General features: G+C 40.2%; 1 protein-coding gene across 8 annotated transcripts in view; it reads left to right on the forward strand.

The window, feature by feature from the left end:
• C7H8orf34 (chromosome 7 C8orf34 homolog) overlaps positions 1–12,772 on the forward strand; it is a 542,145-nt gene that overhangs the window by 139,113 nt on the left and 390,260 nt on the right. For all 8 annotated transcript variants that reach the window (XM_054499542.2, XM_063668844.1, XM_054499543.2 and 5 more), the window contains one exon: positions 12,552–12,580. In XM_054499542.2, the coding sequence (XP_054355517.2) occupies positions 12,552–12,580 (29 nt within the window). The remainder of the gene's footprint in view (positions 1–12,551; positions 12,581–12,772) is intronic.

Below are 12,772 nucleotides of genomic sequence, written 5' to 3' on the forward strand. Positions count from 1 at the left end.
TAACTTGGTTACGGTTTGCTTGAAGAGGGCTACTTCTGGTTCCATTTCATCCTGATCCCTCTTTTCTGAGACCTCCCCCTACTCTGGCTTTCTTCACTCAAACAAGGCTTCTGCTTTCTAAAATGTGAGCCTTTGGGATAAGATGACATGGGTTTGGCTGTTAGTAGATTTGACTTTTTTGCTGGGATCTTTGGCTTTGACTATGATGCTTAAAAATAAATAGATAGCTAAGTAAGCACGTAAACAAATAAATAAACAACCCAAAAGCTAAAGAGCAGCAGTTTTTTATTTCATGCAATTGGCCAACAAAACCTTCTACTTTGTGAGGCACTATTCCCAGGGTGGCAGGGTTTCCAGTGTTCTCTGGGTCTAATGCTTTTGCTGCTTCTGACAGCTCCCTGTGATGTGAGGCAGTGGTGGGATGAGTATCTTTAGGCCATCCAGACATTGGTTCACGGATTTCAGTTCATATGAAAACACTGGCTGGAGCCTTTCCAAGGAAAAGAGGCCAGCTGCTGGGGGAACAGAGGACAGATATTTATGCTCTGTGACTGCTAATAGCAACCTGCACTCAGCCAAGAGAAAAAAATAGCAAAGGACTTTTTTAGTGAGTCAGTCAGGAATGTACCCAAGAAGTCTTTTCTGACAAACAGACTAAGGAGTGATAGAATAACTATGCATGAGAGAAAATAGAGATGGATAATGTGGCAATTACTTGTTCATTCATTCCCACATTCATTGAATGTATGCAGGAATGCAAAGATGACTAACATGTGGAACTAGACTTCAAGCTTACATTTTAGTAGTGGAGACAGGTTTGGAAATCATAGTTTCAAAGTCTTGTACAAAGTACTTTAAAAGAGCTGAGGAGGCATAGAAGAATCTCCAAAGGGGTTTAGGGACAACTTGATAGAAAAGTTACCCGCATCAAATTTGGAAGTATCCAAAGGTCAAGGTACAGTAGGAGGAGAGTAAAGATGTGTCGTGGAGACAGATATTCCTGGAAGAGAGAAGCATGTGTGTAAGGATGTATTTCAAAGAAAGAGGAAGTTTTATCATTGAAAAGTCCACAAGGATGACTGAATAGTAAAAAGGAGAGTTTTATTGCTGATACCAGTTTGCAAACCAGTAAGAGATAGTCTGGTATGAACTAAAAGTGCTCTTTTTGAAGAGGGAAAGGGAGAGTTGGGTTTTATGCCTTACAGGGCCTGTATTACAAAGATATCATGCTTATTCAGTAGATTTTGGAGAAAACCATACATGTTTATGTGGGCAGTTGAGTGCATGCACAATGGGCAAAGATATATGTAACATACATCCTATGTTCACTTTGGGGTGTGGTTTTAGCATTAAAATGAAGTGGAATATCACTATGTCAAAAGGTGAATCATAGGATATAAAGATAGTTTATGCACAGTCTCCGTAAGTTGGCTGAAACTGGCTTAAAGTCTGCAGTTGCTTATCATGAAAGAATGTTTGTAAGGCTGGTCCTGTTACTTTAGTGGTCTGGGTTGTAATTCAGAGTTAGGGAGGGGGTATGATAATTTTCCTGATAGCTCTTATTGCTAGAGAGTTTAGCAAGTGTACGGATTTTCTTGTAGCCATAGGAATTTAGGAAGTTGCCATGTCAGCTGGGCCTTGAAATCTGAACCCCTAGGTAACCTTTGTTTCCTTAACCTTGAGGTCCATCCTAGTTGATAAAGGGGTGTCTATTTTGATCTCTCAGATGACATGTCATATTGTTGGTGCATGAAGGGTGAAGCAAATAATAAAGGGAATGAAGCTAGAAATCTGGGTTACAGAGAAGTCAGGAATCAGGGGTAGGGACTTCTATGCTACAAGAATCTTGTCAGTAGATTATGATCCTAAGCAAGTTTGCATTCTTATTTTACCAATCACTCTTGGAGGCAACATGGGGACAGAGTTGATATGGCCCATGCCTGGAGGCAAGGACAGAAATGAATAGAGCCTGAAACAAAGCAGAGACTCCTCATGGAGAACCTCTGTGAGGGCAGTGCAAAAGGGAAATGTAGGGTTGGAGCCTCCACACACAGTTCCCACTGGAGCACTGCCTAGTGGCACTATGAGAAGAAGGCCACCATCCTTCTGATCCCAGAATGGTAGATCTACTGACAGCTTGAACTGTGCTCCAGGAAAAGCCACAGACACTCAATGCCACCCATGAAGGAGGGATACTTGAGGCTGTGGGAGCCAACCCTGCATTTCCCCTTTGCACTGCCCTAGCAAAGGCTCTCCATGAGGGCTCCACCCATGTAGCAGACTTCTGCCTGGACATTCAGGCATTTCTGTACATCCTCTGAAATCTAGGTGGAGTTTCCCAAACTTCAATTCTTGACTTCTGTGCACCCACAGGCCCAAAACCACACGGAAGCCACCAGGATTTGGGGCTTGCACCCTCTGAAGCAACAGCCTTTGGTCCCTTGTAGCCACCACTGGAGCTGAAGTGGCTGGGATGCAGGACGCCATGTCCTGAGGCTGCACAGAAGCAGCAGGGACCATGAGCCTGGCCCAGGAAACCATTTTCCTCCTAGGTCTCTGGGACTTTGATGGGAGGGGCTGCCATGAATACCTCTGACATGCCCTGGAGACATTTTCCCCATTGTCTTGGTGAATAACATTCAGCTCCTTGTTACTTATGCAAATTTCTGCAGCTGGTTTGAATTTCTTCCCAGAAAATGGGTTTTTCTTTTCTACCACATAGTCAGCCTGCAAAATTTTCAAGCTTTTATGCTCTGCTTCCCTTTTAAACATAAGTTTCAATTTTAGATCATCTCTCTCAAGCTCAAAGATCCACAGATCTGCCCTACAGATGCCACCAGTCTCTTTACTAAAGCATAGCAAGAGTGACCTTTGCTCCAGTTCCCAGTTGCTCAAGTTTCTCATCTCCATCTGAGACCACCTCAGCCTGGACTTCATTGTCCATATCATTATCAGCATTTTAGTCAAAACCATTCAACAAGTCTCTAGGAATTTCCAAACTTTCCCACATCTTCCTGTCTTCTTCTGAGCCCTCCAAACTGTTCCAACCTCTGCTTGTTACCCAGTTTCAAAGTCACTTCCACATTTTCAAGTATCTTTATAGCAGTGCCCCAAACTCCCAGTATTAATTTGCTGTTAGTCTGTTTTCACACTGCTATAAAGAAATGCCTGAGACTGAGTAATTTATAAAGGAAAGTGTTTTAATTGATTCACAGTCCCACATGGCTGAGGAGACCTCAGGAAACTTACAATTATGGCAGAAGGAGAAGCAGTCACCTTCTTCACAAGATGGCAGGAGAGAGAATGAAAGTGAAGGGGGATGAGCCTCTTATAAAACCATCAGATTTTGTGAGAACTCACTATCATGAGAACAGCATGTGGAACACTGCCCCCATGATCCAATCACCTCCCTTTGCCAACATGTAAGGATTACAGGTTTCTCCCTCAACAAGTGGAAATTACAATTTGAGATGAGATTTGGTTGGGGACACAGAGCCAAGCCATATCATATGCATACAATATTATTTGAAAGAACACTGAATAAGCTATTGTCATTAGTTGTCTGTAAGTGGGGGCTTATTTTATTTTTCCCTATTTTTTTAATGCTAAACATGTCTTGATTTGATAAAATGAGATATAAAGGGTGTATATTTGCAATAGAAGAGAAAAGATGCAATTTGACTTGATAATCAGGATGTGTATAGTTACTTTATAGAGAATAATTTTAAGAATAATTAAAGAATAATTTTTAGAGACTACTGGAAGCAGAAGCTGGTATGCAGTAGATGGAAGAAGGAATGGACAGCAATGAAGAGAGATGAGGAGTAGAGAAAGGAGGAGTACATCCTGCAAAAAGTTATGATGGAAGAGGAGATGTGAAAGGAGGCAGCAATTAGTGGGGAAATTTGGAATTTTTTGGTCATTTTGGTCTGATTTCCTTTAGTTTCTTCTGTGCATGTATGAGAGAGAAATAGAGAGAGAGAGAGAGAAAGCGACAAAGAGAGAGAGAATATTTATGTGTCTGTGTGTACATTTAATGGTTTTTAGGGTGTTAGCGGAAACCAAGATAAAGAACTTGCAGATTCAGGAGAGGGAGAGAAGATAATAGATGGAGCAAATACCAGAGATGGAGGTTGGGGATGGAGCCAAGAAAACAAATGGGTATAAGTGCACTTTGACCTCTGAGACTGAAGAGAACAGCATCCATGGCTTTTTGAGGGGGAGGAAGGGTCAGGAAGTCCAGGAAGTTCAAATCTTATAGTTTTCAAGTTTTCAGGATATTAAACTTTGAGGTCCTATACAGTAAGAAGGAGGAAGAGATGGGTAGAGGGGCCTGATGAAAACCAACACCATTTGAAACTATTCTTGGAGAAATGAATGCACTGAACCCTGCTCAGCAAACTCTCGTCCATGGGCCAAATCTAACCTGTGGCCTGTTTTAGTGGCTCATGTTCTAAGCATGATTTTTACATTTTAAAAGAGTTATTTATAAAGCAAGAACAAGAATGTGTGAGTATGATATGATCTATATCTAGAATATTTACTATTTAGCCCATAACAGAAGATGTTTTCAACTTTTGTTCTAGGATAACCAATTAATATGGTTTGGCTATGTCCTCACCAAAATCTCAACTTGAATTGTATCTCCCAGAATTCCCACGTGTTGTGGGAGGGACCCAGGGGGAGGTAATGGAATCACAGGGGCCGGCTTTTCCTGTGCTATTCTCATGCTAGTGAATAAGTCTCACAAGATCTTATGGGTTAATCAGGGGGTTCTGCTTTTGGTTCTTCCTCATTTTCTCTTGCCTCTGCCATATAAGAAGTGTCTTTCACCTCCTGCCATGGTTCTGAGGCCTCCCCAGCCATGTGGAGCTGTAAGTCCAATTAAACCTCTTTTTGTTCCCAGTTTTGGGTATGTCTTTATCAGCAGCGTGAAAACTAATACAGTAAATTGTTACTGAGAGTGGGGTGTTGCTGAAAAGATACCTGAAAATGTGGAAGCAACTTTGGAACTGGGTAACACGTAGAGGTTGGAACAATTTGGAGGCCTCGGAAGAAGACAGGAAAATGTGTGAAAGTTTGAAACTTCCTAGAAACCTGTTGAATGGCTTTGACAAAAATACCGACAGTGATATGAACAATAAGGTCCAGACTGAGGTGGTCTCAGATGGAGATGAGGAACTTGTTGGGAACTGGAGCAGAGGTGACTCTTGTTATATTTTACCAAAGAGACTGGCAGCATTTTATCCCTGCCCTAGAGATTTGTGGAACTTTGAACTTGAGAAAGATGATTTAGTGTATCTGGCAGAAGAAATTTCTAAGCAGCAAAGCATTCAAGAGGTGACTTGGGTACTGTTAAAGGCATTCTGTTTTATAAGGGGAGCAGAGCATAAAAGTTTGGAAAATTTGCAGCCTGACTTTGCAATAGAAAAGAAAAACCCATTTTCTGGGGAGACATTCAAGCCGGCTGTAGAAATTTGCATAAGTAGCCAGGAGCCTAATGTTAATCCCCAAGACCATGGGCAAACTGTCTCCAGGCCATGTCGGAGACTTTCATGACAGCCCCTCCCATCACAGGCCCAGAGGTCCAGGAGGAAAATGTAATTTCGTGGGCCAGGTCCAGGGTCCCTGTGTTGTGTGCACAGGGTGCCCTGTGTCCCAGCCGTAGCTGAAAGGGGCCAATGTACAATGTGGGCTGTGGCTTCAGAGGGTATAAGCCCCAAGCCTTGGCAGCTTTCATGTGGTGTTGAGCCTGCAAGTGTACAGAAGTCAAGAACTGAGGTTTGGGAACCTCTGCCTAGATTTTAGAGGATGCATGGAAATGCCTGGATGCCCAGACAAAGATTGCTTCGGTGGCGGGGCCCTCATGGAGAACCTCTGCTAGGGCAATGTGGAAGGCAAATGTGGGGTCAGAGCCCCCACACTGAGTCCCTACTGGGGCACCACCTAGTGGAGCTGTGAGAAGAGGGCCACCATCCTCCAGACCCCAGAATGGTAGATCCACCAACAGCTTGCACCGTGTGCCTGGAAAAGCCACAGACACTCAAAGCCAGCCCATGGCAGCAGCCAGGAGAGAGGCATACCCTGCAAAGCCACAAGGGCAGGGCTGCCTAAGACTGTGTGCACCCACCTCTTGCATCAGCGTGAACTGGATATGAGACCTGGAGTTAAAGGAGATCATTTTGGAGCTTTAAAATTTGACTGCCCTGCTGGATTTTGGACTTGCATGGACCTTGTAAGCCCTTTGTTTTGGCCAATTTCTCCCTTTTGGAATGGCTGTATTTAACCAATACCTATACCCCAATACCTGTACCCCCATTGTGTCTAAGAAGTAACTAGCTTGCTTTTGATTTTACAAGCTCATATGTAGAAGGGACTTGCCTTGTCTCAGATAAGACTTTGGACTGTGGACTTTTGGGTTAATGCTGAAATGAGTTAAGATTTTGGGGTACTGTTGGGAAGGCATGATTTGTTTTGAAATGTGAGGACATGAGATTTGGAGGGGCCAGGGAAGGAATGATATGTATTGGCTGTATCCTCACCCAAATCTCAACTTGAATTGTATCTTCCAGAATTCCCACGTGTTGTGGGAGGAACCCAGGGGAAGGTAATTGAATCATGGGGACCAGATTATCCTGTGCTATTCTCATGCTAGTGAATAAGTCTCATGAGATCTAATAGGTTTATCAGGGGTTTCTGTTTTTGCTTCTTTCTCATTTCCTCTTGCCTCTGCCTTCTAAGAAGTGCCTTTTGTCTCCCACCATGATTCTGGGGCCTCCCCAGGCATGTGGAACTGTAAGTCCAATTAAACCTCTTTTTGTTCCCAGTTTCAGGTATGTCTTTATCAGCCATATGAAAACAAACTAATACACCAATTGAGGATTGAATTCCTCAACTTCTAGCAGGAATGCTCTTTGCTCTAAAAGCAATTAGCAGTCTATATAAAGGGTGTTTTTTAAAATTTATTTTAAAATATAAGTAGAAACAAGGTCTCACTATGTTGCCTAGGCTGGTCTCAAACTCCTGAGTTCAAGTGATCCTCCCACCTCAGCTTCCCAAAGTGTTAAGATTACAGGTATGAGCCACTGTGCCCAGTCTAAAGGGTGTTTTAGTTGACTAACTGTCAGAGGTTGTTGATCACCCATTTATTGATAAAAGTTTTACTTACACAGGTATTTGCTTTAACATTACTCTTTATACTCCATGGCATGCCAGTAAGCTAACTCTGAAAATAAGCCCTGATTTTCAGCATTTGTCAATTTCCATGGTGTAAATATTCCCACTATGGCTAATTTCAAGCTACCTATGTGACATTACTGAATGAAGTGTTGGGAAGGAATGTGGGAAGTTGGTTTTCACAAGCCAGTATGGGCCAGCTCTAGCATAAAACTAATATGTCCAAGTTATATGCTCTATTTTTGTATTGAATTTTATTTCACAGTTGAAAAAAGGCTTAAAAAAAGAAAGAATTGGGGAGTCTAATTTTCTACATTATAATACAATTGGCATTTTTTTCCAATAGGGAAGTAGATTTTGGAGAAATAGTACTATTTTATATTATATGAATCGAACCTACTTTTGTGAAATGAATTACACTAAGGTGTAGAGAATTTTGAAAAGTTGCTACTTCCATTTCCTATAACTACAACCTAATTCTAACTCTGTGGCTGAGCAGATGCCTAGAAAGATGGAAGTCTGGAAGGAACCTATTGCTCTTATTTCCCTTATAGAAGGCAACTCACATATGAGAATATGAGAACTGTGTTTTCAAATAAGTTTCCGATACTAATGTGTTTTGTGCTGTGCTAGTTTATGCAAATGTACCCCCAAAAGTCTGAGGAAGCTGAAAGGCTGAAGAAAGAGACTGCAAGTTGAATTTAGAAAGAAACATTTAATAGGGACTAATGAACAGAAGCCGTGTGTGTCCGGGGAGGTTGCAAGTCAAGGTGACTCCCTGCACCATTATCTTCCAGACCCAGGGCTTATATATCATAGGGAAAGGGCGTACATGATTTAGAAGGGATATGTAGGATAACTGACGTATGATAGCATCAAGGTTGTTTTGACCTAATGGCAGGATTTATGGTAAGTACCTGCTCTTAAATAAGGAATAATAGATAAATGAGAAATCTTAGAGGCATTCCCAGAACTGGGTTGATCAGAAGTCAACATGGCAGATTAGCATCAAAGATGGAGTTGCTTTAGCCTGTGCACAGTGAGACCTCTTTGGAGTTGAGAATAAATGGAAAGGCCTATAAATTAAATGATGCAAATGGAGGCCATCTAGATAGGTTTGCTCCACAGTGAATCAGAAAGTTCTACCTGATTCATGTCTACCTCTGACATGCCTGTGGGAGCCACTGCTTCTTTATCCAGAAGAGAAGCTCAGTTTCTGAAAGAACTAATTTTTCCCTTCACTTCCAGGCAGCTCACTCCTACAGCTGGACATTATTGCTACACTAAGCAATGGTTACTTTGTGTATTGGGCCATTCTTGCATTGCTATGAAGAAATACCTGAGTCTGAGTAATTTATAAGAAAGGAGGTTTAATTGGCTCATGGTTTTGCAGGCTGTACAGGAAGCATAACACCGGCATCTGCCTTTGGGGAAGCCTCTGGAGGCTTAAAATCATGGTGCAAGGCCAAGCAGGAACTAGCAGTCAAATGGCGAAAGCAAAAGCAAGAGCAAGGTTGGGGAAGGTGCTACACATTTTCTATACATTTTCTATACATTTTCAAAGGACCACATCATTTGAGAACTCACTCACTATTGTGAGAGCAGCAGCAAAGACATGGTGCTGGACCATTCATGAGAAATCCACCCCCATGATCCAGTCACCTCCCACCAGCCCTCACCTCTAACATTGGGGATTACAATTCAACATGAGATTTGGGCAGGACACAAATCCAAACTATATCACCCTGATAAGATATTTCCTTTAAGCTCTAGTTTGACTTTTACGAGGACCATGTGTTCCAGTGCTCATTAAGAGTTCTACCCTCAAGTCCTGGGCTTTTCTTTCTTACAACATATCTTAGCAACCCACTTCATTTTCTCTTGCATATTTTCTGTTTTCTGAAGATCCCCAGTCTTCATAAACTTAAAAAAGAATCTCAATTTAAAATATGATACCTTTTAAAAGTTAATAAAATGCCTAAAAGTTGTTAATCTCTTCTCAGGGAATAGCTGTGGATGTTCTGCTAGACACTGGGAGAGATATCCTGGCTATTCAGTATAAATGGTTCCCATTAGAGCTTCATGCCTCTGTGAAGCATTTCATCAAAATTCTTTCATCTGCTTTTAATCTGTTTAAGCTTTGATTAAAAATGAAATAACAAGAAGTTTAAAAAAATGCCCTAGGCAATTTGACATTGATAATAGAAAGCTGAAAGAATTATGGATAATAGAGTGGAGATTTATTTGGATAATTTCTCAGGCAAATCATCAAAATATGTAAATTTTAAGAAAATATGATAATAAGTGTTTGAACAAAATATGGTCAGACCAGAGAGTTGGCATAATTAAAGGCATAATTCTTTCTCCAAACCAAGTTTTCCATTTAGCTAGTTTGAGTTTTATTCTGGGGTCCATTACTTCTTAGTACTGAAATACATCTTCAAAGCAATGTTTCTCTTCATCTCTATTTTCAACTGCTAAAATTTTACAGCCCTGAAAAACAGCTCATATGTTTGCTGAAATTGAGAGGAGGTAGCCCATGAGTAATGTGCCAGTTCTGTGTGACACACATTTTGACTATTCACAGGGCTTTTTTACTTACTTGCCAGTTCTTTCTTCTTTCTGGAAAAGTGATATATTGCTGCTATCTTTATGAATAATGGACTCATAAATATGAGGCATAAAAGAAACTTAAAGATCAACTGGTAGCTTTCCAAAAGTTAAATGAGAAAACTCTTTTTGTAGGCCTGAGAGCATGATGCAGGAAGTTAAAAAAAAATCAAGAGATCGGGCCGGGTGCAGTGATTCACCCCTATAATCCCAGCACTTTGGGAGGCTGAGGCAGGCGGATCACGAGGTCAGAAGTTTGAGACCAGCCTAGTCAACATGGTGAAACCCCGTCTCTACTAAAAATACAAAAATTAGCTGGGCGTGGTGGCGGGTGCCTGTAATCCCAGCTACTCGGGAGGCTGAGGCAGGAGAATCGTTTGAACCCGGGAGGTGGGGGTTGCAGTGAGCCAAGATCCAGCCATTGCACTCCAGCCTAGGAGACAAGGCAAGACTCTGTCTCTAAATAAATAAATAAATAAATAAATATAAAAATAAATCAAGAAGTTAAGAGAGTTTAAAAAATCCCAAATAATTGAATTATGGATTATTGAATTTCAGATATCTAAGCTTTATGACTTTGGGTGAGAAACAATTTTGTTTCGTATTATCTATGCTCTCTCTTTTAAAATAGACTAAGCCCTTTAAAATTTTATATTTAAGATATTCAGTCTTAATCTTGAATTCATATTGGAAAGGAACTTTTTTTGTAGAATTATATTACATGTAAATATAAGCATTTAAAAGACATGTTTGGATTTTTATAAATTGTAATAATGTATTTTAAATCTATAGACTGTGACATAAGCCATTTAGTATCCCATAAATGTCCTATCTTTTCTTAAAATCTGAGTTATTCTAAATGACCATTTGTAATTCTCTACATTTTTTAAGCCCAAAAATTCCACAAATGTATGATTTATGTTAGGTCTTCACAAATGTTTATAATTGCGCTCTGAGAACTCTTAGTCTCACGTCTTCCCCTTGACTGTGGTGCCATCATATCTGAGTTCTCCATCACGCTTCACTCAGCAGTGATACAGCCCAGCTCCAATGCTAGCCCTCCTTAAAGCTTTTTGTCCTTTAACTGTTTGAAGGCACTACCTTCATAATACAGCAAGTCCTTGAATAATTGTTAAGCTTTGGTCACCCCAAATCCCTGAAATGGTAGTTAGACTGTCTTTTAATGTGTGACACATAAAAATTCTTAGTTACCAATGACTTCTACCAAAAAAAAAAAGAATTTTATAAAATATTGAAGAATAAGCCCCAAATGTACCTGTGTTTCTAGTGTCATCTACAAGGGGATCTACAATGGTGCCATTTACTGAGATGAAGTTGTGCGTACTTTTTCAGCTTTGTGTATAATTGATTCATTAGGTTAGTGGTGTGGGAGATGATATAAGAACTAATGAAATATCATTTACACCCTCCACATCTATACCCGAGGCAGGCAGGGGATCTGAACCCTGTAACACGCTCTTTCTACTCAGGTTCATTATCCTGAGGCTGTTTTCAGGTTCTTTTTTCCAACCCAGCTCATTCTTTCTTGTTCTTTGTAGCCTGCTGAACTTCAGCTTCAATTCCTGTTCTTATTTTCTCCAAGTTCTCCTGGGCTTCAAACTTTAGACCTTTCCTTATCTCTTGGCTCATTCTCTACTGGGGTTTGACACCAACCCCCCTTTGCTCTGTGCCCTGAATCTGAGAGCTGGCCACACCTGCTCCAGCGCCCTGCCACAGTGCTGAAGTTCAGCCCCATTGTTCAAAAGAATAAAATGCAGTGTGAGTTGGGGAGGATGATGTCTTTAGTCTGACAAGTTGAGAATGGAATGCCCACAAGAATTCAACAATTAGCTCAGGAAGAAAGTCTGTGCAGGCAGTAAAGTTGTGCAATATAGAGAAATAAAAATATCAAAGGTATGGGGTAGATTATCAAGAGAAGCATATCAAATGAGAAGAAAAGACAGCTCAGCAAAGAGCCCTTGCCATTTCAGGAAAGCACCCCTATCCCTGCAAAAAAGGGAATTCCTGTGAAGGAGACAAAGGAGAACAGAAAAGAGAGGATAGCATTTCAATAAAGTGGAATTGATAGTGTATCATCACAGAGAAATAAATTAAGGACTAAACTTTTTACATTGCTGACTTAGAATAGTTTTGGAGAAAGGATAAAGACAGAAATTATACTGATGTGCAGTGAGAAATATGTGGATGGTGGGGAAGGAACTTGTGAGGAGGAATCATTTATGCATTGGCTCAAGGAGCTGTCAATCTGAGGGACTGTGGGAAAATTCCTTAAACTTTCTCATCTATTTCCTCATCCACGAACTAAAGACATTAGAATAAGTCATCTTGGACCACCATTCTGCCTTAATATCTAATTATTCTGGGAATCTAAATTCTTAACAAGGAGCAAAATAGTAACAGGCTAAGTTATACTTTATTGTCATCATAACATAAAAATGATATCTCTACAATCACATTCGCAAGTTTGTTCTACCTTTAACCACCTACAAGGAATATGGCGCTGCTTTGTTTTTGTTGCATCATTTGCATTGCTTCAGCAGTTCATGGCTGTCATAATTGACTTAAATTCCTAATTTGTTTTCATTGGTAAAAAGGATGTGTCACATTATTTTGAAGCACTAATAAAAAGAAAACAAATAGAATAGGAAATGCACTACTTTTACAAATAGAAAGTTTGTTTTGAACATTAGGTTACTGAAGATTGCTTCTAAAACTTTTTTTTATAAATCTCTTTTAAATCCCAGGTATTGCAATTTCAGATGAACTCGATAAGGTAAGTTGAACTATACATCCGGTGAAAGGAAAATGTAGAACTTACCTTTTATTCCACTATCTCAATATAAATAAATTTTCTGAAACATATAAAATGTTCAAATATAATTTATTTGGTGCTAACATTTTAAAACTTTGAAAGTTATATGCATATTGTTTTATGAAAGCTATTCCATTAAATATATCATTAAAT

Source organism: Pongo pygmaeus, chromosome 7 (assembly GCF_028885625.2).
Source record: "Pongo pygmaeus isolate AG05252 chromosome 7, NHGRI_mPonPyg2-v2.0_pri, whole genome shotgun sequence".
NCBI lineage: Eukaryota > Metazoa > Chordata > Mammalia > Primates > Hominidae > Pongo > Pongo pygmaeus.